Genomic DNA, 23,553 nt, shown 5'->3' on the forward strand with positions numbered 1-23,553 from the left:
GGCCAGCAGCATGGTTCGATTCCCGTAACAGCCTCCCCGAACAGGCGCCGGAATGTGGCGACTAGGGGCTTTTCACAGTAACTTCATTTGAAGCCTACTTGTGACAATAAGCGATTTTCATTTCATTTCATTTCATTCAGTAGCCCAGGCTACTACTCTGGAGACACTGGTTCAAATCCCACCAGAGCAGCTGGTTGAATATAAATTCAATTAATAAATCTGGAATTTAAACGAGGAAATCTGCCGTCCTTACCTGGTCTGGCCTACAGTCAGAGCCACAGTAATGCGGTCAACACTTCACTGTCCTCTGAAATAGCCGAGCAAGATGTTCAGTTCAACGGCAATAAATGTTTGGCCAGCCAGCGACGCCAAAATCCCATTAATGAAATATTTCTCCCTCTACCTCTCTCGCTCTCCCGCCTCCACCTCTCACAGGGGACAGCTGTGTTTGATTTTACGGGTACCGGACCAGAGGTATTTGGGAATTGCAATGCCCCTCGGGCAATCACCCTCTCTGCCCTCATCTACTGCCTGAGGTGTATGGTGGGACAGGATATACCGCTCAACCAGGTGGGTACAACTGGACATGACTGGGGGAATGAGTGTTTGCATGAGTGATCGTGAGGGTCGGTTAATGGGGAATTAAACCAGTGAGGGTCGGTTAATGGAGAATGAACCCAGTGAGAGTCGGTTAATGGGGAATGAACCCACTGAGGGCCCGTTAATGGGGAATTAACCCAGTGAGGGTCTGTTAATGGGGAATTAACCCAGTGAGGGTCTGTTAATGGGGAATGAACCCAGTGAAGGTCTGTTAATGGGGAATGAACCCACTGAGGGTCTGTTAATGGGGAATGAACCCAGTGAGGGTCGGTTAATGGGGAATTAACCCAGTGAGGGTCGGTTAATGGGGAATGAACCGAGTGAGGGTCAGTTCATGGGGAATGAATCCAGTGACGGTCTGTTAATGGGGAATGAACCGAGTGAGGGTCAGTTCATGGGGAATGAACCGAGTGAGGGTCAGTTCATGGGGAATGAATCCAGTGACGGTCTGTTAATGGGGAATGAACCGAATGAGGGTCAGTTCATGGGGAATGAATCCAGTGACGGTCTGTTAATGGGGAATTAACCCAGTGAGGGTCGGTTAATGGGGAATGAACCGAGTGAGGGTCAGTTCATGGGGAATGAATCCAGTGACGGTCTGTTAATGGGGAATGAACCGAGTGAGGGTCCGTTAATGGGGAATGAACCGAGTGAGGGTCAGTTCATGGGGAATGAACCGAGTGAGGGCCTGTTAATGGGGAATGAACCGAGTGAAGGTCAGTTCATGGGGAATTAACCCAGTGAGGGTCGGTTAATGGGGAGTGAACCGAGTGAGGGTCTGTTAATGGGTAATTAACCCAGTGAGGGTCGGTTAATGGGGAATGAACCGTGTAAGGGTCTGTTAATGGGGAATTAACCCAGTGAGGGTCGGTTAATGGGGAGTGAACCGAGTGAGGGTCTGTTAATGGGGAATGAACCGAGTGAGGGTCAGTTCATGGGGAATGAACCGAGTGAGGGCCTGTTAATGGGGAATGAACCGAGTGAAGGTCAGTTCATGGGGAATGAACCCAGTGAGGGTCTGTGAATGGGGAATGAACCCAGTGAGGGTCTGTTAATGGGAAATGCACCCAGTGAGGGTCTGTTAATGGGGAATGAACCCAGTGAGGGTCTGTTAATGGGAAATGCACCCAGTGAGGGTCTGTTAATGGCGAATGATCCGAGTGAGGGTCTGTTAATGGGGAATGAACCGAGTGAGGGTCTGTTAAAGGGAAATGAACCCAGTGAGGGTCTGTTAATGGGGAATGATCCGAGTGAGGGTCTGTTAATAGGGAATGAACCCAGTGAGGGTCTGTGAATGGGGAATGAACCCAGTGAGGGTCTGTTAATGGGGAATGCACCCAATGAGGGTCTGTTAATGGGGAATGCACCCACTGAGAGTCTGTTAATGGGGAAAGAGGATTGGACAGGGCAGGAATAGGAAGAGGAATGAGTTATGGGGGCAGGATGTGGTTCTGAGTGTGAGTTATTTGGGCAGGATGTGTTATTGGGTGTGTGTTATCGGGGGGGTGTTATTGGGGCAGGATGTGTTATCGTGTGTGTGTTATTGGGGCTGGGTGTGTTATCGGGTGTGAGTTATAGGGGCAGGATCTGTTATTGGGTGTGTGTTATTGGGGCAAGATTTGTTATCGGGTGTGTGTTATTGGGGCAGGATGTGTTATCAGGTGTGTGTTATTGGGGCAGGATGTGTTATCAGGTGTGTGTTATTGGGGACAGAATGTGTTATCAGGTGCGTGTTATTGGGGACAGAATGTGTTATCAGGTGCGTGTTATTGGGGCAGGATGTGTTATCGGGTGGGTGTTATCGGGTGGGTGTTATCGGGCGGGTGTTATCGGGGCAGGATGTGTTATCGGGTGTGAGTTACTGGGGCAGGATGTGTTATCGGGTGTGAGGTATTGGGGCAGAATGTGTTATCGGGAGTGTGTTATTGGGACAGGATGTGTTATCAGGTGTGTGTTATTGGGACAATGTGTTATCAGGTGTGTGTTATTGGGGAAGGATGTGTTATCGGGTGTGAGGTATTGGGGCAGGATGTGTTATCAGGTGTGTGTTATTGGGGCAGGATGTGTTATCGGGTGTGTGTTATTGGGACAGGATGTGTTATCGGGTGTGTGTTATTGGGGCAGGATGTGTTTCGGGTGTGTGTTGTTGGGGCAGGATGTGTTATCGGGTGTGTGTTATTGGAGACAGGATGTGTTATCGTGTATGTGTTATTGGGGCAGGATGTGTTATTGGGGCAGGATGTGTTATCGGGTGTGAGTTACTGGACAGGATGTGTTATCAGGTGTGTGTTATTGGGGCAGGATGTGTTATCAGGTGTGTGTTATTGGGGACAGAATGTGTTATCAGGTGTGTGTTATTGGGACAATGTGTTATCAGGTGTGTGTTATTGGGACAATGTGTTATCAGGTGTGTGTTATTGGGGCAGGATGTGTTATCGGGTGTGTGTTATTGGGACAGGATGTGTTATCGGGTGTGTGTTATTGGGGCAGTATGTGTTATCGGGTGTGTGTTATTGGGGCAGGATGTGTTATTGGGGCAGGATGTGTTATTGGGGCAGGATGTGTTATTGGGGCAGGATGTGTTATTGGGGCAGGATGTGTTATTGGGGCAGGATGTGTTATTGGGGCAGGATGTGTTATTGGGGCAGGATGTGTTATTGGGGCAGGATGTGTTATTGGGGCAGGATGTGTTATTGGGGCAGGATGTGTTATTGGGGCAGGATGTGTTATTGGGGCAGGATGTGTTATTGGGGCAGGATGTGTTATTGGGTGTGAGTTACTGGGCAGGATGTGTTATCAGGAGTGTGTTATTGGGCCAGGATGAGTTATCGGGTGTGTGTTATTGGGGCAGGATGTGTTATCGGGTGTGTGTTATTGGGGCAGGATGTGGTTACGGGTGTGTGTTATTGGGGCAGGATGCGTTATCAGGTGTGAGGTATTGCGGACAGGATGTGTTATCGTGTATGTGTTATTGGGGCAGGATGTGTTATTGGGGCAGGATGTGTAATTGGGGCAGGATGTGGTTACGGGTGTGTGTTATTGGGGCAGGATGTGTTATCGGGGGTGTTATTGGGGCAGGATGTGTTATCAGGTGTGAGGTATTGGGGACAGGATGTGTTATCGTGTATGTGTTATTGGGGCAGGATGTGTTATTGGGGCAGGGTGTGTTATCGGGTGTGTGTTATCGGGGCAGGGTGTGTTATCGGGTGTGTGTTATTGGGGCAGGATGTGTTATCGGGTGTGAGTTATTGGGCAGGATGTGTTATCGTGTGTGTGTTATTGGGGCAGGATGTGTTATCAGGTGTGTTATTGGGGCAGGATGTGTTATCATAGAACATAGAACAATACAGCGCAGTACAGGCCCTTCGGCCCACGATGTTCCACCGAAACAAAAGCCATCTAACCTACACTATGCCATTATCATCCATATGTTTATCCAATAAACTTTTAAATGCCCTCAATGTTGGCGAGTTCACTACTGTAGCAGGTAGGACATTCCACGGCCTCACTACTCTTTGCGTAAAGAACCTACCTCTGACCTCTGTCCTTTATCTATTACCCCTCAGTTTAAAGTTATGTCCCCTCGTGCCAGCCATATCCATCCGCGGGAGAAGGCTCTCACTGTCCATCCTATCCAACCCCCTGATCATTTTGTATGCCTCTATTAAGTCTCCTCTTGACCTTCTTCTCTCCAACGAAAACAACCTCAAGTCCATCAGCCTTTCCTCATAAGATTTTCCCTCCATACCAGGCAACATCCTGGTAAATCTCCTCTGCACCCGCTCCAAAGCCTCCACGTCCTTCCTATAATACGGTGACCAGAACTGTACGCAATACTCCAAATGCGGCCGTACCAGAGTTCTGTACAGCTGCAACATGACCTCCCGACTCCGGAACTCAATCCCTCTACCAATAAAGGCCAACACTCCATAGGCCTTCTTCACAACCCTATCAACCTGGGTGGCAACTTTCAGGGATCTCTGTACATGGACACCTAGATCCCTCTGCTCATCCACACTTTCAAGAACTTTACCATTAGCCAAATATTCCGCATTCCTGTTATTCCTTCCAAAGTGAATCACCTCACACTTCTCTACATTAAACTCCATTTGCCACCTCTCAGCCCAGCTCTGCAGCTTATCTATATCCCTCTGTAACCTGCTACATCCTTCCACACTATCGACAACACCACCGACTTTAGTATCGTCTGCAAATTTACTCACCCACCCTTCTGCGCCTTCCTCTAGGTCATTGATAAAAATGACAAACAGCAACGGCCCCAGAACAGATCCTTGTGGTACTCCACTTGTGACTGTACTCCATTCTGAACATTTCCCATCAACCACCACCCTCTGTCTTCTGTCAGCTAGCCAATTTCTGATCCACATCTCTAAATCACCCTCAATCCCCAGCCTCCGTATTTTTTTGCAATAGCCTACCGTGGGGAACCTTATCAAACGCTTTGCTGAAATCCATATACACCACATCAACTGCTCTACCCTCGTCTACCTGTTCAGTCACCTTCTCAAAGAACTCAATAAGGTTTGTGAGGCATGACCTACCCTTCACAAAGCCATGCTGACTATCCCTGATCATATTATTCCTATCTAGATGATTATAAATCTTGTCTCTTATAATCCCCTCCAAGACTTTACCCACTACAGACGTGAGGCTCACCGGTCTATAGTTGCCGGGGTTGTCTCTGCTCCCCTTTTTGAACAAAGGGACCACATTTGCTGTCCTCCAGTCCTCTGGCACTATTCCTGTAGCCAATGATGACATAAAAATCAAAGCCAAAGGTCCAGCAATCTCTTCCCTGGCCTCCCAGAGAATCCTAGGATAAATCCCATCAGGTCCCGGGGACTTATCTATTTGCAGCCTGTCCAGAATTGCCAACACCTCTTCCCTACGTACCTCAATGCCATCTATTCTATTAGCCTGGGGCTCAGCATTCTCCTCCACAACATTATCTTTTTCCTGAGTGAATACTGACGAAAAATATTCATTTAGTATCTCGCCTATCTCTTCAGACTCCACACACAATTTCCCATCCCTGTCCTTGACTGGTCCTACTCTTTCCCTAGTCATTCGCTTATTCCTGACATACCTTCGCTTATTCCTGACATACCTTTGCTTATTCCTGACATACCTATATCGGGTGTGAGTTATTGGGGACAGGATATGTTATCAGGTGTGTGTTAATGGGGCTGGATGTGTTATCGGGTGAGAGTTATTGGGGCAGGATGTGTTATCGTGTGTGTGTTATTGGGGCAGGATGTGTTATTGGGGCTGCGTGTGTTATCAGGTGTGTGTTATTGGACCAGGATGTGTTATTGGGGCAGGATGTGCTATTGGGGCAGGATCTATTATCGTGTGTATGTTATTGGGACAGAATGTGTTATCAGGTGTGTGTTATTGGGGCAGGATGTGTTATCAGGTGTGTGTTATTGGGGCAGGATGTGTTATTGGGGCAGGATGTGTTATCGGGTGTGTGTTATTGGGGCAGGATGTGTTATCAGGTGTGTGTTATTGGGGCAGGATGTGGTTACGGGTGTGTGTTATTGGGGCAGGATGTGTTATCGGGTGTGAGGTATTGGTGCAGGATGTGTTATCGGGTGTGTGTTATTGGGGCAAGATGTGTTATCGGGGCTGGGTGTGTTATCAGGTGTGTGTTATTGGGGTAGGATGTGTTATTGGGGTAGGATGTGTTATTGGGGCAGGATCTATTATCATGTGTGTGTTATTGGGACAGAATGTGTTATCAGGTGTGTGTTATTGGGGCAGGATGTGTTAACAGGTGTGAGGTATTGGGGCAGGATGTGTTATCGGGTGTGTGTTATTGGGGCAGGATGTGTTATCGGGTGTGTGTTATTGGGGCAGGATTTGTTATCGGGTGTGTGTTATTGGGGCAGGATGTGTTATCGGGTGTGTGTTATTGGGGCAGGGTGTGTTATCAGGTGTGTGTTATTGGGGCAGGATGTGTTATTGGGGCAGGATGTGTTATTGGGGCAGGATGTTGTTATTGGGGCAGGATGTGTTATCGGATGTGTGTTTTTGGGGCTGGGTGTGTTATCGGGTGTGAGTTATTGGGGCAGGATGTGTTATCGGGTGTGTGTTATTGGGACAGGATGTGTTATCGGGTGTGAGTTATTGGGGCAGGATGTGTAATCGGGTGTGTTATTGGGGCAGGATCTATTATCGTGTGTGTGTTTTTGGGGCAGGATGTGTTATCGGGTGTGTGTTATTGGGGCTGGGTGTGTTATCGGGTGTGTGTTATTGGGGCTGGGTGTGTTATCAGGTGTGTGTTATTGGGGCAGGATGTGTTATTGGGGCAGGATGTGTTATTGGGGCTGGGTGTGTTATCAGGTGTGTGTTATTGGGGCAGGATGTGTTATCAGGTGTGTGTTATTGGGGCAGGATGTGTTATCGGGTGTGTGTTATTGGGGACAGAATGTGTTATCAGGTGTGTGTTATTGGGGCAGGATATGTTATTGGGGCAGGATGTGTTATCAGGTGTGTGCTATTGGGGCAGGATGTGTTATTGGGGCAGGATGTGTTATCAGGTGTGTGTTATTGGGGCAAGATGTGTTATCGGGAGTGTGTTATTGGGGCAGAATGTGTTATCGGGTGTGAGTTATTGGGGCAGGATGTGTTATCGGGTGTGTGTTATTGGGGCCGGATTTGTTATTGGGGCTGGGAGTGTTATCGGGTATGTGTTATTGGGGCGGTGTGTGTTATTGGGGCAGTGTTATCGGGTGTGTGTTATTGGGGCAGTGTGTGTTATCGGGTGTGTGTTATTGGGGACGGATGTGTTATCGGGTGTGTGTTATTGGGGACAGGATGTGTTATCAGGTGTGTGTTATTGGGGACAGGATGTGTTATCGTGTATGTGTTATTGGGGCAGGATGTGTTATTGGGGCAGGGTGTGTTATCGGGTGTGTGTTATCGGGGCAGGGTGTGTTATCGGGTGTGTGTTATTGGGGCAGGATGTGTTATCGGGTGTGAGTTATTGGGCAGGATGTGTTATCGTGTGTGTGTTATTGGGGCAGGATGTGTTATCAGGTGTGTTATTGGGGCAGGATGTGTTATCATAGAACATAGAACAATACAGCGCAGTACAGGCCCTTCGGCCCACGATGTTCCACCGAAACAAAAGCCATCTAACCTACACTATGCCATTATCATCCATATGTTTATCCAATAAACTTTTAAATGCCCTCAATGTTGGCGAGTTCACTACTGTAGCAGGTAGGACATTCCACGGCCTCACTACTCTTTGCGTAAAGAACCTACCTCTGACCTCTGTCCTTTATCTATTACCCCTCAGTTTAAAGTTATGTCCCCTCGTGCCAGCCATATCCATCCGCGGGAGAAGGCTCTCACTGTCCATCCTATCCAACCCCCTGATCATTTTGTATGCCTCTATTAAGTCTCCTCTTGACCTTCTTCTCTCCAACGAAAACAACCTCAAGTCCATCAGCCTTTCCTCATAAGATTTTCCCTCCATACCAGGCAACATCCTGGTAAATCTCCTCTGCACCCGCTCCAAAGCCTCCACGTCCTTCCTATAATACGGTGACCAGAACTGTACGCAATACTCCAAATGCGGCCGTACCAGAGTTCTGTACAGCTGCAACATGACCTCCCGACTCCGGAACTCAATCCCTCTACCAATAAAGGCCAACACTCCATAGGCCTTCTTCACAACCCTATCAACCTGGGTGGCAACTTTCAGGGATCTCTGTACATGGACACCTAGATCCCTCTGCTCATCCACACTTTCAAGAACTTTACCATTAGCCAAATATTCCGCATTCCTGTTATTCCTTCCAAAGTGAATCACCTCACACTTCTCTACATTAAACTCCATTTGCCACCTCTCAGCCCAGCTCTGCAGCTTATCTATATCCCTCTGTAACCTGCTACATCCTTCCACACTATCGACAACACCACCGACTTTAGTATCGTCTGCAAATTTACTCACCCACCCTTCTGCGCCTTCCTCTAGGTCATTGATAAAAATGACAAACAGCAACGGCCCCAGAACAGATCCTTGTGGTACTCCACTTGTGACTGTACTCCATTCTGAACATTTCCCATCAACCACCACCCTCTGTCTTCTGTCAGCTAGCCAATTTCTGATCCACATCTCTAAATCACCCTCAATCCCCAGCCTCCGTATTTTTTTGCAATAGCCTACCGTGGGGAACCTTATCAAACGCTTTGCTGAAATCCATATACACCACATCAACTGCTCTACCCTCGTCTACCTGTTCAGTCACCTTCTCAAAGAACTCAATAAGGTTTGTGAGGCATGACCTACCCTTCACAAAGCCATGCTGACTATCCCTGATCATATTATTCCTATCTAGATGATTATAAATCTTGTCTCTTATAATCCCCTCCAAGACTTTACCCACTACAGACGTGAGGCTCACCGGTCTATAGTTGCCGGGGTTGTCTCTGCTCCCCTTTTTGAACAAAGGGACCACATTTGCTGTCCTCCAGTCCTCTGGCACTATTCCTGTAGCCAATGATGACATAAAAATCAAAGCCAAAGGTCCAGCAATCTCTTCCCTGGCCTCCCAGAGAATCCTAGGATAAATCCCATCAGGTCCCGGGGACTTATCTATTTGCAGCCTGTCCAGAATTGCCAACACCTCTTCCCTACGTACCTCAATGCCATCTATTCTATTAGCCTGGGGCTCAGCATTCTCCTCCACAACATTATCTTTTTCCTGAGTGAATACTGACGAAAAATATTCATTTAGTATCTCGCCTATCTCTTCAGACTCCACACACAATTTCCCATCCCTGTCCTTGACTGGTCCTACTCTTTCCCTAGTCATTCGCTTATTCCTGACATACCTTCGCTTATTCCTGACATACCTTTGCTTATTCCTGACATACCTATATCGGGTGTGAGTTATTGGGGACAGGATGTGTTATCAGGTGTGTGTTAATGGGGCTGGATGTGTTATCGGGTGAGAGTTATTGGGGCAGGATGTGTTATCGTGTGTGTGTTATTGGGGCAGGATGTGTTATTGGGGCTGCGTGTGTTATCAGGTGTGTGTTATTGGACCAGGATGTGTTATTGGGGCAGGATGTGCTATTGGGGCAGGATCTATTATCGTGTGTATGTTATTGGGACAGAATGTGTTATCAGGTGTGTGTTATTGGGGCAGGATGTGTTATCAGGTGTGTGTTATTGGGGCAGGATGTGTTATTGGGGCAGGATGTGTTATCGGGTGTGTGTTATTGGGGCAGGATGTGTTATCAGGTGTGTGTTATTGGGGCAGGATGTGGTTACGGGTGTGTGTTATTGGGGCAGGATGTGTTATCGGGTGTGAGGTATTGGTGCAGGATGTGTTATCGGGTGTGTGTTATTGGGGCAAGATGTGTTATCGGGGCTGGGTGTGTTATCAGGTGTGTGTTATTGGGGTAGGATGTGTTATTGGGGTAGGATGTGTTATTGGGGCAGGATCTATTATCATGTGTGTGTTATTGGGACAGAATGTGTTATCAGGTGTGTGTTATTGGGGCAGGATGTGTTAACAGGTGTGAGGTATTGGGGCAGGATGTGTTATCGGGTGTGTGTTATTGGGGCAGGATGTGTTATCGGGTGTGTGTTATTGGGGCAGGATTTGTTATCGGGTGTGTGTTATTGGGGCAGGATGTGTTATCGGGTGTGTGTTATTGGGGCAGGGTGTGTTATCAGGTGTGTGTTATTGGGGCAGGATGTGTTATTGGGGCAGGATGTGTTATTGGGGCAGGATGTTGTTATTGGGGCAGGATGTGTTATCGGATGTGTGTTTTTGGGGCTGGGTGTGTTATCGGGTGTGAGTTATTGGGGCAGGATGTGTTATCGGGTGTGTGTTATTGGGACAGGATGTGTTATCGGGTGTGAGTTATTGGGGCAGGATGTGTAATCGGGTGTGTTATTGGGGCAGGATCTATTATCGTGTGTGTGTTTTTGGGGCAGGATGTGTTATCGGGTGTGTGTTATTGGGGCTGGGTGTGTTATCGGGTGTGTGTTATTGGGGCTGGGTGTGTTATCAGGTGTGTGTTATTGGGGCAGGATGTGTTATTGGGGCAGGATGTGTTATTGGGGCTGGGTGTGTTATCAGGTGTGTGTTATTGGGGCAGGATGTGTTATCAGGTGTGTGTTATTGGGGCAGGATGTGTTATCGGGTGTGTGTTATTGGGGACAGAATGTGTTATCAGGTGTGTGTTATTGGGGCAGGATATGTTATTGGGGCAGGATGTGTTATCAGGTGTGTGCTATTGGGGCAGGATGTGTTATTGGGGCAGGATGTGTTATCAGGTGTGTGTTATTGGGGCAAGATGTGTTATCGGGAGTGTGTTATTGGGGCAGAATGTGTTATCGGGTGTGAGTTATTGGGGCAGGATGTGTTATCGGGTGTGTGTTATTGGGGCCGGATTTGTTATTGGGGCTGGGAGTGTTATCGGGTATGTGTTATTGGGGCGGTGTGTGTTATTGGGGCAGTGTTATCGGGTGTGTGTTATTGGGGCAGTGTGTGTTATCGGGTGTGTGTTATTGGGGACGGATGTGTTATCGGGTGTGTGTTATTGGGGACAGGATGTGTTATCAGGTGTGTGTTATTGGGGCAGGATGTGTTATCGTGTGTGTGTTATTAGGGCAGGATATGTTATTGGGGCAGGATGTGTTGTTGGGTCAGGATGTGTTATTGGGGCTGGGTGTGTTGTCAGGTGTGTGTTATTGGCACTTCCGGGTGCGGCGATGACCAGCTGAGTCGCACGTTTCGGCAGCTCCCGGTGAAACGGACTTTTGGGCTCTTGATAGGAGCCCCAACGGCAATTTTGACGGCTAAAAACACTGCGGTAAACCAGAAGGGAATCCCCCCCTGGATACGGATGAAAAATGGAGGAGAAAGTGGCCGGATTGCAGTGGATCCTTTAGAACAGCGGCAAGGAAGGCAAGCAAAAACCAAGATGGCGTCGGAAGGTGGCAGTTTAACATGGGGCCCTGAACAACAAGAGTTCTTGAAATGCTGTGTGGAAGAACTCAAAAAGGAAATGAAGAAAGAGCTGTTGGCCCCGATACTACAGGCGATCGAAGGGCTAAAGGAGGAACAAAAGACCCAGGAGCGGGAGCTTCGGGTCGTGAAGGCAAAGGCAGCCGAGAATGAGGACGACATACAGGGCCTGGTGGTGAAGACGGAGATGCATGAGGCACATCAGAAACGATGTGTGGAAAGGTTGGAGGCACTGGAGAACAACGCAAGGAGGAACAACCTGAGGATTCTTGGTCTTCCTGAAGGTGCGGAGGGAGCGGACGTCGGGGCATATGTGAGCACGATGCTGCACTCGTTAATGGGAGCGGAGGCCCCGGCGGGTCCGTTGGAGGTGGAGGGAGCATACCGAGTGATGGCGCGAGGACCGAGAGCAGGAGAAATTCCCAGAGCCATAGTGGTGAGATTCCTCCGTTTTAAGGATAGAGAAATGGTCCTTAGATGGGCAAAGAAAACTCGGAGCAGTAAATGGGAGAACGCGGTGATCCGCGTTTATCAAGACTGGAGTGCGGAGGTGGCGAGAAGGAGGGCGAGCTTTAATCGGGCCAAGGTTGTGCTTCATAAAAAGAAGATAAAATTTGGAATGCTGCAACCGGCACGACTGTGGATCACATATCGAGGGAGGCACCACTACTTTGAGACGGCGGATGAAGCGTGGACTTTTATTGTGGAAGAAAAACTGGAATGAGCGGGTTATTAAAAAGAACGTTTGAACAAAGTGGTGGGGCGAATGTGGGGGGCGAAGAGGGGGGTTTAAAAAGGGGGGAAAGAGGAGTTTTATGTACTAATCCTGCGATGTGGTAACTTTTCTCTCTTCCACAGGTGGTGATGGGGGGAGGAGGGGAGGTGGAGGAGATGGGGCGTTGGCCATTGGGGGCGGGGCCCAGGTAGAAGCACGGGCTTGATTCCCGCGCTATGATAATCATGGCGGGAATAGAGAAGCAGGAAGGAGGGGGCGTCGCACGGTGCGAGCCGAGGTCACGGGGGGAAGCCGAGGTCGGCCAGAGTTTGCTGACTTCTGGGAGAAACATGGGGTGAGTAATTACGCTAGCGGGGGATCTAGAGGGGGGGGGTGGGAGGGGGGAATTACTGGGTTGCTGCTGCTGGGGAGAGGGGGGAGCTGGGATGGGAGGGGATGGGCGGGGGGGCACCGCCTGGGGGAGATACAGCTGCGTGGGAACCGGGTGAGGATCTGGAAAAAGGGGATGGCTAATCGACAAGGGGGGGGGGGGGGGGGGGGGGGGTAGGAAGCCCCCCAACCCGGCTGATCACGTGGAACGTGAGAAGGCTGAACGGGCCGATAAAGAGGGCACGGCTACTCGCACACCTTAAGAAACTTAAGGCAGATGTGGTTATGTTACAGGAAACGCACCTGAAACTGATAGACCAGGTTAGGCTACGCAAAGGATGGGTGGGGCAGGTGTTCCATTCGGGGCTAGATGCGAAAAACAGGGGGGTGGCTATATTAGTGGGGAAGCAGGGAATGTTCGAGGTAAAGACTATAGTGGCGGATAACGGGGGCAGATACGTGATGGTGAGTGGCAAACGACAGGGGGAGATGGTGGTTTTGGTAAACGTATATGCCCCGAACTGGGATGATGCCAATTTTATGAGGCGGATGCTAGGACGCATTCCGGACCTAGAGATGGGAAAGCTGATAATGGGGGGAGATTTTAATACGGTGTTGGAACCAGGGCTGGATAGGTCGAGGTCCAGGACTAGAAGGAGGCCGGCAGCAGCCAAGGTGCTTAAAGATTTTATGGAGCAGATGGGAGGAATAGACCCGTGGAGATTTAGCAGACCTAGGAGTAAGGAGTTCTCGTTTTTCTCCTATGTCCATAAAGTCTACTCGCGAATAGACTTTTTTGTGCTGGGAAGGGCGTTGATCCCGAAGGTGAGGGGAACGGAGTATACGGCTATAGCCATTTCGGATCACGCTCCACACTGGGTAGACTTGGAGATAGGGGAGGAAACAGGAGGGCGCCCACCCTGGAGAATGGACATGGGACTAATGGCAGATGAGGGGGTGTGTCTAAGGGTGAGGGGGTGCATTGAAAAGTACTTGGAACTCAATGATAATGGGGAGGTCCAGGTGGGAGTGGTCTGGGAGGCGCTGAAGGCGGTGGTTAGAGGGGAGCTGATATCAATAAGGGCACATAAAGGGAAGCAGGAGAGTAAGGAACGGGAGCGGTTGCTGCAAGAACTTTTGAGGGTGGACAGACAATATGCGGAAGCACCGGAGGAGGGACTGTACAGGGAAAGGCAAAGGCTACATGTAGAATTTGACTTGCTGACTACGGGCACTGCAGAGGCACAATGGAGGAAGGCACAGGGTGTACAGTACGAATATGGGGAGAAGGCGAGCAGGTTGCTGGCACACCAATTGAGGAAAAGGGGAGCAGCGAGGGAAATAGGGGGAGTGAGGGATGAGGAAGGAGAGATGGAGCGGGGAGCGGAGAGAGTGAATGGAGTGTTCAAGACATTTTATAAAAAATTATATGAAGCTCAACCCCCGGATGGGAGGGAGAGAATGATGGGCTTCTTGGATCGGCTGGAATTTCCCAAGGTGGAAGAGCAGGAAAGGGTGGGACTGGGAGCACAGATCGAGGTAGAAGAAGTGGTGAAAGGAATTAGGAGCATGCAGGCGGGAAAGGCCCCGGGACCGGATGGATTCCCAGTCGAATTCTATAGAAAATATGTGGACTTGCTCGCTCCGGTATTGACGAGGACCTTTAATGAGGCAAAGGAAAGGGGACAACTGCCCCCGACTATGTCTGAAGCAACGATATCGCTTCTCTTAAAGAAGGAAAAGGACCCGCATTTTTCCCTCCTAAATGTAGATGCCAAGATCCTGGCCAAGGTAATGGCAATGAGAATAGAGGAATGTGTCCCGGGGGTGGTCCACGAGGACCAAACTGGGTTTGTGAAGGGGAGACAGCTGAACACGAATATACGGAGGCTGTTAGGGGTAATGATGATGCCCCCACCAGAGGGGGAAACGGAGATAGTAGTGGCGATGGATGCCGAGAAAGCATTTGATAGAGTGAAGTGGGATTATTTGTGGGAGGTGTTGAGGAGATTTGGTTTTGGAGAGGGGTATGTTAGATGGGTGCAGCTGTTGTATAGGGCCCCGATGGCGAGCGTGGTCACGAATGGACGGGGATCTGCATATTTTCGGCTCCATAGAGGGACAAGGCAGGGATGCCCTCTGTCCCCATTATTGTTTGCACTGGCGATTGAGCCCCTGGCGATAGCGTTGAGGGGTTCCAAGAAGTGGAGGGGGAGTACTTAGAGGAGGAGAAGAACACCGGGTATCTTTGTATGCGGACGATTTGTTACTATATGTGGCAGACCCGGCGGAGGGGATGCCAGAAATAATGCGGATACTTGGGAGTTTGGGGATTTTTCAGGGTATAAATTGAACATGGGGAAAAGTGAGTTGTTTGTGGTGCATCCAGGGGAGCAGAGTAGAGAAATAGAGGACCTCCCGTTGAGGAAGGTAACAAGGGACTTTCGTTACCTGGGGATCCAGATAGCCAAGAATTGGGGCACATTGCATAGGTTAAATTTAACGCGATTGGTGGAACAAATGGAGGAGGATTTCAAGAGATGGGATATGGTATCCCTGTCACTGGCAGGGAGGGTGCAGGCAGTTAAGATGGTGGTCCTCCCGAGATTCCTCTATGTGTTTCAGTGCCTCCCGGTGGTGATCACGAAGGCTTTTTTAAAAAGCATTGAAAAGAGCATCATGGGTTTTGTGTGGGCCGGGAAGACCCCGAGAGTGAGGAAGGGATTCTTACAGCGTAGCAGGGATAGGGGGGTGCTGGCACTACCGAGCCTAAGTGAGTATTATTGGGCCGCTAATATTTCAATGGTGACTAAGTGGATGGGAGAGGAGGAGGGAGCGGCGTGGATGAGATTAGAGAGGGCGTCCTGTAGGGGGACTAGCCTACAGGCTATGGTGACAGCCCCATTGCCGTTCTCACCGAGGAACTACACCACAAGCCCGGTGGTGGTGGCTACACTGAAGATTTGGGGACAGTGGAGACGGCATAGGGGAAAGACTGGAGCCTTGGGGGGGTCCCCGATAAGAAACAACCATAGGTTTGCCCCGGGGGGAATGGATGGGGGATATGGAATGTGGCAAAGAGCAGGAATAACGCAACTGAAAGATCTGTTTGTGGATGGGAAGTTCGCGAGTCTGGGAGCGCTGACCGAGAAATATGGGTTGCCCCAAGGGAATGCATTCAGGTATATGCAACTGAGGGCTTTTGCGAGGCAACAGGTGAGGGAATTCCCGCAGCTCCCGACACAAGAGGTGCAGGACAGAGTGATCTCAAAGACATGGGTGGGGGATGGTAAGGTGTCAGATATATATAGGGAAATGAGGGACGAAGGGGAGACTATGGTAGATGAACTAAAAGGGAAATGGGAAGAAGAGCTGGGGGAGGAGATCGAGGAGGGGCTGTGGGCAGATGCCCTAAGCAGGGTAAACTCGTCGTCCTCGTGTGCCAGGCTAAGCCTGATTCAGTTTAAGGTATTACACAGGGCGCATATGACTGGAGCACGGCTCAGTAAATTTTTTGGGGTGGAGGATAGGTGTGTGAGGTGCTCGAGAAGCCCAGCGAATCATACCCATATGTTTTGGTCATGCCCGGCACTACAGGGATTTTGGATGGGGGGGACAAAGGTGCTTTAAAAAGTAGTGGGGGTCCGGGTCGAACCAAACTGGGGGTTGGCTATATTTGGGGTTGCACAAGAGCTGGGAGTGCAGGAGGCGAGAGAGGCCGATGTTTTGGCCTTTGCGTCCCTAGTAGCCCGGCGCAGGATATTGCTAATGTGGAAAGAAGCCAAGCCCCCGGGGGTGGAGACCTGGATAAATGACATGGCAGGGTTTATAAAGCTAGAGCGGATTAAGTTCGTTCTAAGGGGGTCGGCTCAAGGGTTCACCAGGTGGTGGCAACGGTTCGTCGAATACCTCGCAGAAAGATAGATGGAATGGGAAAAAGAAGGCAGCAGCCCAGGATCGGGGGGGAGGGGGGGGGGAGGAGGAGGAACCAGAAGGACTCTCAGGGTTGTTAATATATACTGTATAATATGTATAGGTCGTTGCGACAGATAATTATATATTGGACTGTTAAATTATATTTTTGGAGAGTGTTACTTGTGATAAGGCAGTTGCCAATTAGGGTTAGTTTTCATTTTTGTTATTTATTATTTATTCATTTTCTGTTTATAAAATAGGTCATTGTTATTTGTGTTATTATAATATTGTGTAAAGGATGCACAATGTACTGTGTTGGTTGACCAAAAATTTTCAATAAAATATTTTAATTTAAAAAAAAAAGGTGTGTGTTATTGGGGCTGGGTGTGTTATCAGCTGTGTGCTATTGGGGCAGGATGTGTTATTGGGGCAGGATGTGTTATTGGGGCAGGATGTGTTATTGGGGCAGGATGTGTTATCAGATGTGTGTTATTGGGGCAGGATGAGTTATTGGGTGTGAGTTATTGGGGCAGGATGTGTTATCAGGTGTGTGTTATTGGGACAGGATGTGTTATCGGGTGTGTGTTATTGGGGACAGGATGTGTTATCAGGTGTGTGTTATTGGGGCAGGGTGTGTTATCGGGTGTGTGTTATTGGGGCAGGATGTGTTATCGGGTATGTGTTATTGGGGCAGGATGTGTTATTGGGGCAGGATGTGTTATTGGGGCAGGATGTGTTATCGGGTGTTGGTTACTGGGGACAGGATGTGGTATCGGGTGTGAGTTTTTGGGGCAGGATGTGTTATTGGGGCAGGATGTGTTATTGGGTGTGTTATTGGGGCAGGATGTGGTTACGGGTGTGAGTTATTGGGGTAGGATGTGTTATCGTGTGTGTGTTATTGGGGCAGGATGTGTTATCGGGTGTGAGTTACTGGGGCAGGATGTGTTATTGGGGCTGGGTGTGTTATTGGGGCAGGATGTGTTATCGGGTGTGTTATTGGGGCAGGATGTGTTATTGGGGCAGGATGTGTTATTGGGGCAGGATGTGTTATTGGGGCAGGATGTGTTATCGGGCGCGGGTGTGTTATCGGGCGCGGGTGTGTTATCGGGCGCGGGTGTGTTATCGGGCGCGGGTGTGTTATCGGGCGCGGGTGTGTTATCGGGCGTGGGTGTGTTATCGGGCGTGGGTGTGTTATCGGGCGCGGGCCTGGTATCGGGGCAGGGCCTGTTATCGGGGCAGGGCCTGTTATCGGGGCAGGGCCTGTTATCGGGGCAGGGCCTGTTATCGGGGCAGGGCCTGTTATCGGGGCAGGGCCTGTTATCGGGGCAGGGCCTGTTATCGGGGCCGGGCGTGTTATCGGGCGCCTGTTATCGGGGCAGGGCCTGTTATCGGGGCAGGGCCTGTTATCGGGCGCGTGTTATCGGGTGCCTGTTATCGGGGCCGGGCGTGTTATCGGGCGCCTGTTATCGGGGCAGGGCGTGTTATCGGGCGCCTGTTGTCGGGGCAGGGCGTGTTATCGGGCGCCTGTTGTCGGGGCAGGGCGTGTTATCGGGCGCCTGTTATCGGGGCAGGGCGTGTTATCGGGCGCGTGTTATCGGGGCAGGGCGTGTTATCGGGGCGGGGCGTGTTATCGGGGCGGGGCGTGTTATCGGGGCGGGGCGTGTTATCGGGGCGGGGCGTGTTATCGGGGCGGGGCGTGTTATCGGGGCGGGGCGTGTTATCGGGGCGGGGCGTGTTATCGGGGCGGGGCGTGTTATCGGGGCGGGGCGTGTTATCGGGGCGGGGCGTGTTATCGGGGCGGGGCGTGTTATCGGGGCGGGGCGTGTTATCGGGGCGGGGCGTGTTATCGGGGCGGGGCGTGTTATCGGGGCGGGGCGTGTTATCGGGGCGGGGCGTGTTATCGGGGCGGGGCGTGTTATCGGGGCGGGGCGTGTTATCGGGGCGGGGCGTGTTATCGGGGCGGGGCGTGTTATCGGGGCGGGGCGTGTTATCGGGGCGGGGCGTGTTATCGGGGCGGGGCGTGTTATCGGGGCGGGGCGTGTTATCGGGGCGGGGCGTGTTATCGGGGCGGGGCGTGTTATCGGGGCGGGGCGTGTTATCGGGGCGGGGCGTGTTATCGGGGCGGGGCGTGTTATCGGGGCGGGGCGTGTTATCGGGCGTGGGTGACTTTTGCTGTGTTTAAAGACTCTGTCGAACCAGGACCATTGATCTGCGATGTCATTGACAGGGCTGCCTGGCTCCAGTGAAGATCATTGTTCCGAGGGAATCTATCCTGGACCCATCAACAGGAGCTGCAGTTGTGGGCGGTAATGTGCTGACATCACAGCGAGTCGTTGACGTTATATTCAAGGCGTTTGAGGTCTGTGCGGCCTCCCAGGTGAGCGTCAGTAAACGTGCTGTGACATTGTGGGCACAGGACGAGTTTGCAAGCGTCTGATTTCTCGGAGATTGACACACCCTGACCTGCGTGCACATGGTGAAGCTAGCAGTGGGATCACCAACTTTACCCTGCATCCTGGTGCACATATCACCTGACCCCTTCCTGTTGATGGGTGGTGAAGAGAAGTCTGATAAGCTGAAGGTGGGCTCCAGTCTGGCCCCCATGCCGCCACTGGAGACTGTTGCCTTTGGCAAGGACTTCCCATGGTCTGTCTATCATTTTGGAACAACTCCTGTGCAGAGAATTGAAAACCGAAGGCAAACATTGAACCCCTCAAGTTTGTCCTGCGATTGAATTCAATCATGGCTCATCAGAATCTCAAACCAATTCACCCGTCTTTCCTCCATATCCCCTGCTGCTCCTGCACAAACTGGAGGCTTCAGTTTAATTTGTTTGTGGGATATAGGTGTCATTACCAAGACCGTACGAAGTCTTACAACACCAGGTTAAAGTCCAACAGGTTTGTTTCGATGTCACTAGCTTTCGGAGCGCTGCTCCTTCCTCAGGTGAATGAAGAGGTATGTTCCAGAAACACACATATAGACAAATTCAAAGATGCCAAACAATGCTTGGAATGCGACCATTAGCAGGTGATTAAATCTTTACAGATCCAGAGATGGGGTAACCCCAGGTTAAAGAGGTGTGAATTGCATCAAGCCAGGACAGTTGGTAGGATTTCGCAGGCCAGATGGTGGGGGATGAATGTAATGTGACATGAATCCCAGGTCCCGGTTGAGGCCGCACTCGTGTGCGGAACTTGGCTATAAGTTTCTGCTCGGCGATTCTGCGTTGTTGCGCGTCCTGAAGGCCACCTTGGAGAACGCTTACCCGGAGATCAGAGGCTGAATGCCCTTGACTGCTGAAGTGTTCGCCGACTGGAAGGGAACATTCCTGCCTGGTGATTGTTGCGCGATGTACGTTCATTCGTTGTCGCAGCGTCTGCATGGTCTCGCCAATGTACCACGCTTCGGGACATCCTTTCCTGCAGCGTATGAGGTAGACAACGTTGGCCGAGTCGCACGAGTACGTACCACATACCTGGTGGGTGGTGTTCTCGCGTGTAATAGTGGTATCCCTGTCAATGATCTGGCACGTCTTGCAGAGATTGCCATGGCAGGGTTGTGTGGTGTCGTGGTCACTGTTCTGAAGACTGGGTAGTTTGCTGCAAACAATGGTTTGTTTGAGGTTGCGCGGTTGTTTGAAGGCAAGTAGTGGTGGTGTGGGGATGACCTTGGCAAGATGTTCATCGTCATCAATGACGTGTTGAAGGCTGTGAAGAAGATGACGTAGTTTCTCCGCTCCGGGGAACTACTGGACGACGAAGGGTATTCTGTCGGTTGTGTCCCATGTTTGTCTTCTGAGGAGGTCGGTCCGGTTTTTCGCTGTGGCGCGTTGGAACTGTCGATCGATGAGTCAAGTGCCATATCCCGTTCGTACGAGGGCATCTTTCAACGTCTGTAGATGTCTGTTACGCTCCTCCTTGTCTGAGCAGATCCTGTGTATACGGAGCGCTTGTCCATAGGGGATGGCTTCTTTAATGTGTTTAGGGTGGAAGCTGGAGAAGTGGAGCATCATGAGGTTATCCGTGGGTTTGCGGTAAAGCGAAGTGCTGAGGTGACCATCCTTGATGGAGACGAGTGTGTCCAAGAATGCAACTGATTTTGGTTGCGTCATCTTCTTCACAGCCTTCAACACGTCATTGATGACGATGAACATCTTGCCAAGGTCATCCCCACACCCCCACTACTTGCCTTCAAACAACCGCGCAACCTCAAACGAACCATTGTTTGCAGCAAACTACCCAGTCTTCAGAACAGTGACCACGACACCACACAACCATGCCATGGCAATCTCTGCAAGACGTGCCAGATCATCGACATTGATACCACTATTACACGTGAGAACACCACCCACCAGGTACGCGGTACATACTCGTGCGCTCGGCCAACGTTGTCTACCTCATACGCTGTAGGAAAGGATGTCCCGAAGCGTGGTACATTGGCGAGACCATGCAGACGCTGCGACAACAAATGAACGGACATCGCGCAACAATCACCAGGCAGGAATGTTCCCTTCCAGTCGGGGAACACTTCAGCAGTCAAGGGCATTCAGCCTCTGATCTCCGGGTAAGCGTTCTCCAAGGCGGCCTTCAGGACCCGCGACAACGCAGAATCGCCGAGCAGAAACTTATAGCCAAGTTCCGCACACATGAGTGCGGCCTCAACCGGGACCTGGGATTCATGTCGCATTACATTCATCCCCCACCATCTGGCCTGCAAAATCCTACCAACTGTCCTGGCTTGGTACAATTCACACCTCTTTAACCTGGGGTTACCCCATCTCTGGATCTGTAAAGATTTAATCACCTGCTAATGCTCGCATTCCTAGCATTGTTTGGCATCTTTGAATTTGTCTATATATGTGTTTCTGGAACATACCTCTTCATTCACCTGAGGAAGGAGCAGCGCTCCGAAAGCTAGTGACATCGAAACAAACCTGTTGGACATTAACCTGGTGTTGTAAGACTTCGTACTGTGCTCACCCCAGTCCAACGCCGGCATCTCCACATCATGATTACCAAGACCAGCATTTGTTGCCCATGCGAATGGATCGCTGAGTCAAAGTCCTTGAATTCCCTCCCTAACAGCACAGTGGGTGTACCCACACCACCTCCCCACACCACCTCGACTGCTGCGATTCAAGGAGGCAGCTCACCACCACCTTGAAGGGCAATTAGGGATGGGTAACAAATGCTGGCCTCGCCAGCACACCCTCGGTACTGACCCTCTGACACTGCAGCACTCCCTCAGTACTGACCCTCTGACAGTGCGGCACTCCCTCAGTACTGACCCTCTGACAGTGCAGCACTCCCTCAGTACTGACCCTCTGACAGTGCAGCACTCCCTCAGTACTGACCCTCTGACAGTGCAGCACACCCTCAGTACTGACCCTCTGACAGTGCAGCACTCCCTCAGTACTGACTCTCTGACAGTGCAGCACTCCCTCGGTACTGACCCTCTGACAGTGCAGCACTCCCTCGATACTGACCCTCTGACAGTGCAGCACTCCCTCAGGACCGACCCTCTGACAGTCCAGCGCTCCCTCGGTACTGACCCTCTGATAGTGCGGCACTCCCTCAGGACTGACCTTCTGGCAGTGCAGCACTCCCTCGGTACTGACCCACTGACAGTGCAGTGCTCCCTTGGTACTGACCCACTGACAGTGCAGCACGCCCTCAGTACTGACCCAGTGACAGTGCGGCACTCCCTCAGTACTGACCCTGACGAATGTGATATAAAATAGTTAGTTTAAATATTTGTTACAGTAATGTAGATGTGGGCCAGTTTAATTCTAGTGAGTTCACAAAGGACAAAGCACAAAGGATTTCAGAAAGCATGGCAAGGAAGGGGGGAGAGGTGTCTGGCAGAGATGGGGAAAAGGATGCTGGGTATCAAGAGGCCCAGGGTTAAGGAATGAAAAGTGAGCCAATCAGGATGGATGGCCAGGTCAGGAGGGGTATAGGATGACCTATGGGAATCGTGTATGTGAAACTTGATGCCATTTGAATGTATTTGCAGAGATCTCTTTGTCTCCGACCTCATTCATTTTCCAAGGGGTCCAGGAGACAGTTTCTGTGTTCTGTGTCCCTGTGAAGCGAGTCAGCCTTGCAAGTTGGTTAAAATAAATAATACTATACCTACAAATCCATCTTGAGTTTTATTGAGGCCAGACTGACGGGTAAAGAATTCAATATTGTCTACTCTCTGACAGTGCAGCACTCCCTCAGGACCGTCCCTCCGACAGTGCGGCACTCCCACAGCACTGAGCCTCTGACAGTGTAGTGCGCCCTCAGTACTGACTCTGTCAGTGCGGCACTCCCTCAGTACTGACCCTCTGACAGTGCGGCACTCCCTCAGGACTGACCCTCTGACACTGCGGCCCTCCTTCAGTACTGACCCTCTGACAGTGTGGCACTCCCTCAGTACTGACCCTCTCACAGTGCAGCACTCATTCAGTACTGGCCCTCTGACAGTGCAGCACTCCCTCAGTACTGACCGTCTGACAGTGCAGCGCTCCCTCAGTACGGACTCTCTGTCAGTGCGGCACTCCCTCAGTACTGACCCTCTGACAGTGCAGCGCTCCCTCAGTATTAACCCTCTGATGGTCCAGCGCTCCCTCAGTACTGACTCTCTGTCAGTGCGGCACTCCCTCAGTACTGACCCTCTGACAGTGTAGCTCTCCCTCAGTACTGACTCTCTGACAGTGCAGCACTCCCTCAGGACCGACTCTCTGACAGTCCAGCGCTCCCTCAGTACGGACTCTCTGTCAGTGCAGCACTCATTCAGTACTGGCCCTCTGACAGTGCAGCGCTCCCTCAGTACTGACCGTCTGACAGTGCAGCGCTCCCTCAGTACGGACTCTCTGTCAGTGCAGCACTCCCTCAGGACCGACCCTCTGACAGTCCAGCGCTCCCT

General features: G+C 50.8%; 1 protein-coding gene across 1 annotated transcript in view; it reads left to right on the top strand.

Annotated features, from left to right (window-relative positions):
* Positions 1 to 23,553, top strand: part of oplah (5-oxoprolinase, ATP-hydrolysing) — a 167,870-nt gene that overhangs the window by 122,023 nt on the left and 22,294 nt on the right. Inside the window, exons 22-23 of the mRNA XM_072510166.1 lie at positions 436 to 570; positions 18,866 to 19,015. Coding sequence (XP_072366267.1) covers positions 436 to 570; positions 18,866 to 19,015 — 285 coding nt within the window. The remainder of the gene's footprint in view (positions 1 to 435; positions 571 to 18,865; positions 19,016 to 23,553) is intronic.

Source organism: Scyliorhinus torazame, chromosome 6 (assembly GCF_047496885.1).
Source record: "Scyliorhinus torazame isolate Kashiwa2021f chromosome 6, sScyTor2.1, whole genome shotgun sequence".
NCBI classification, from domain to species: domain Eukaryota; kingdom Metazoa; phylum Chordata; class Chondrichthyes; order Carcharhiniformes; family Scyliorhinidae; genus Scyliorhinus; species Scyliorhinus torazame.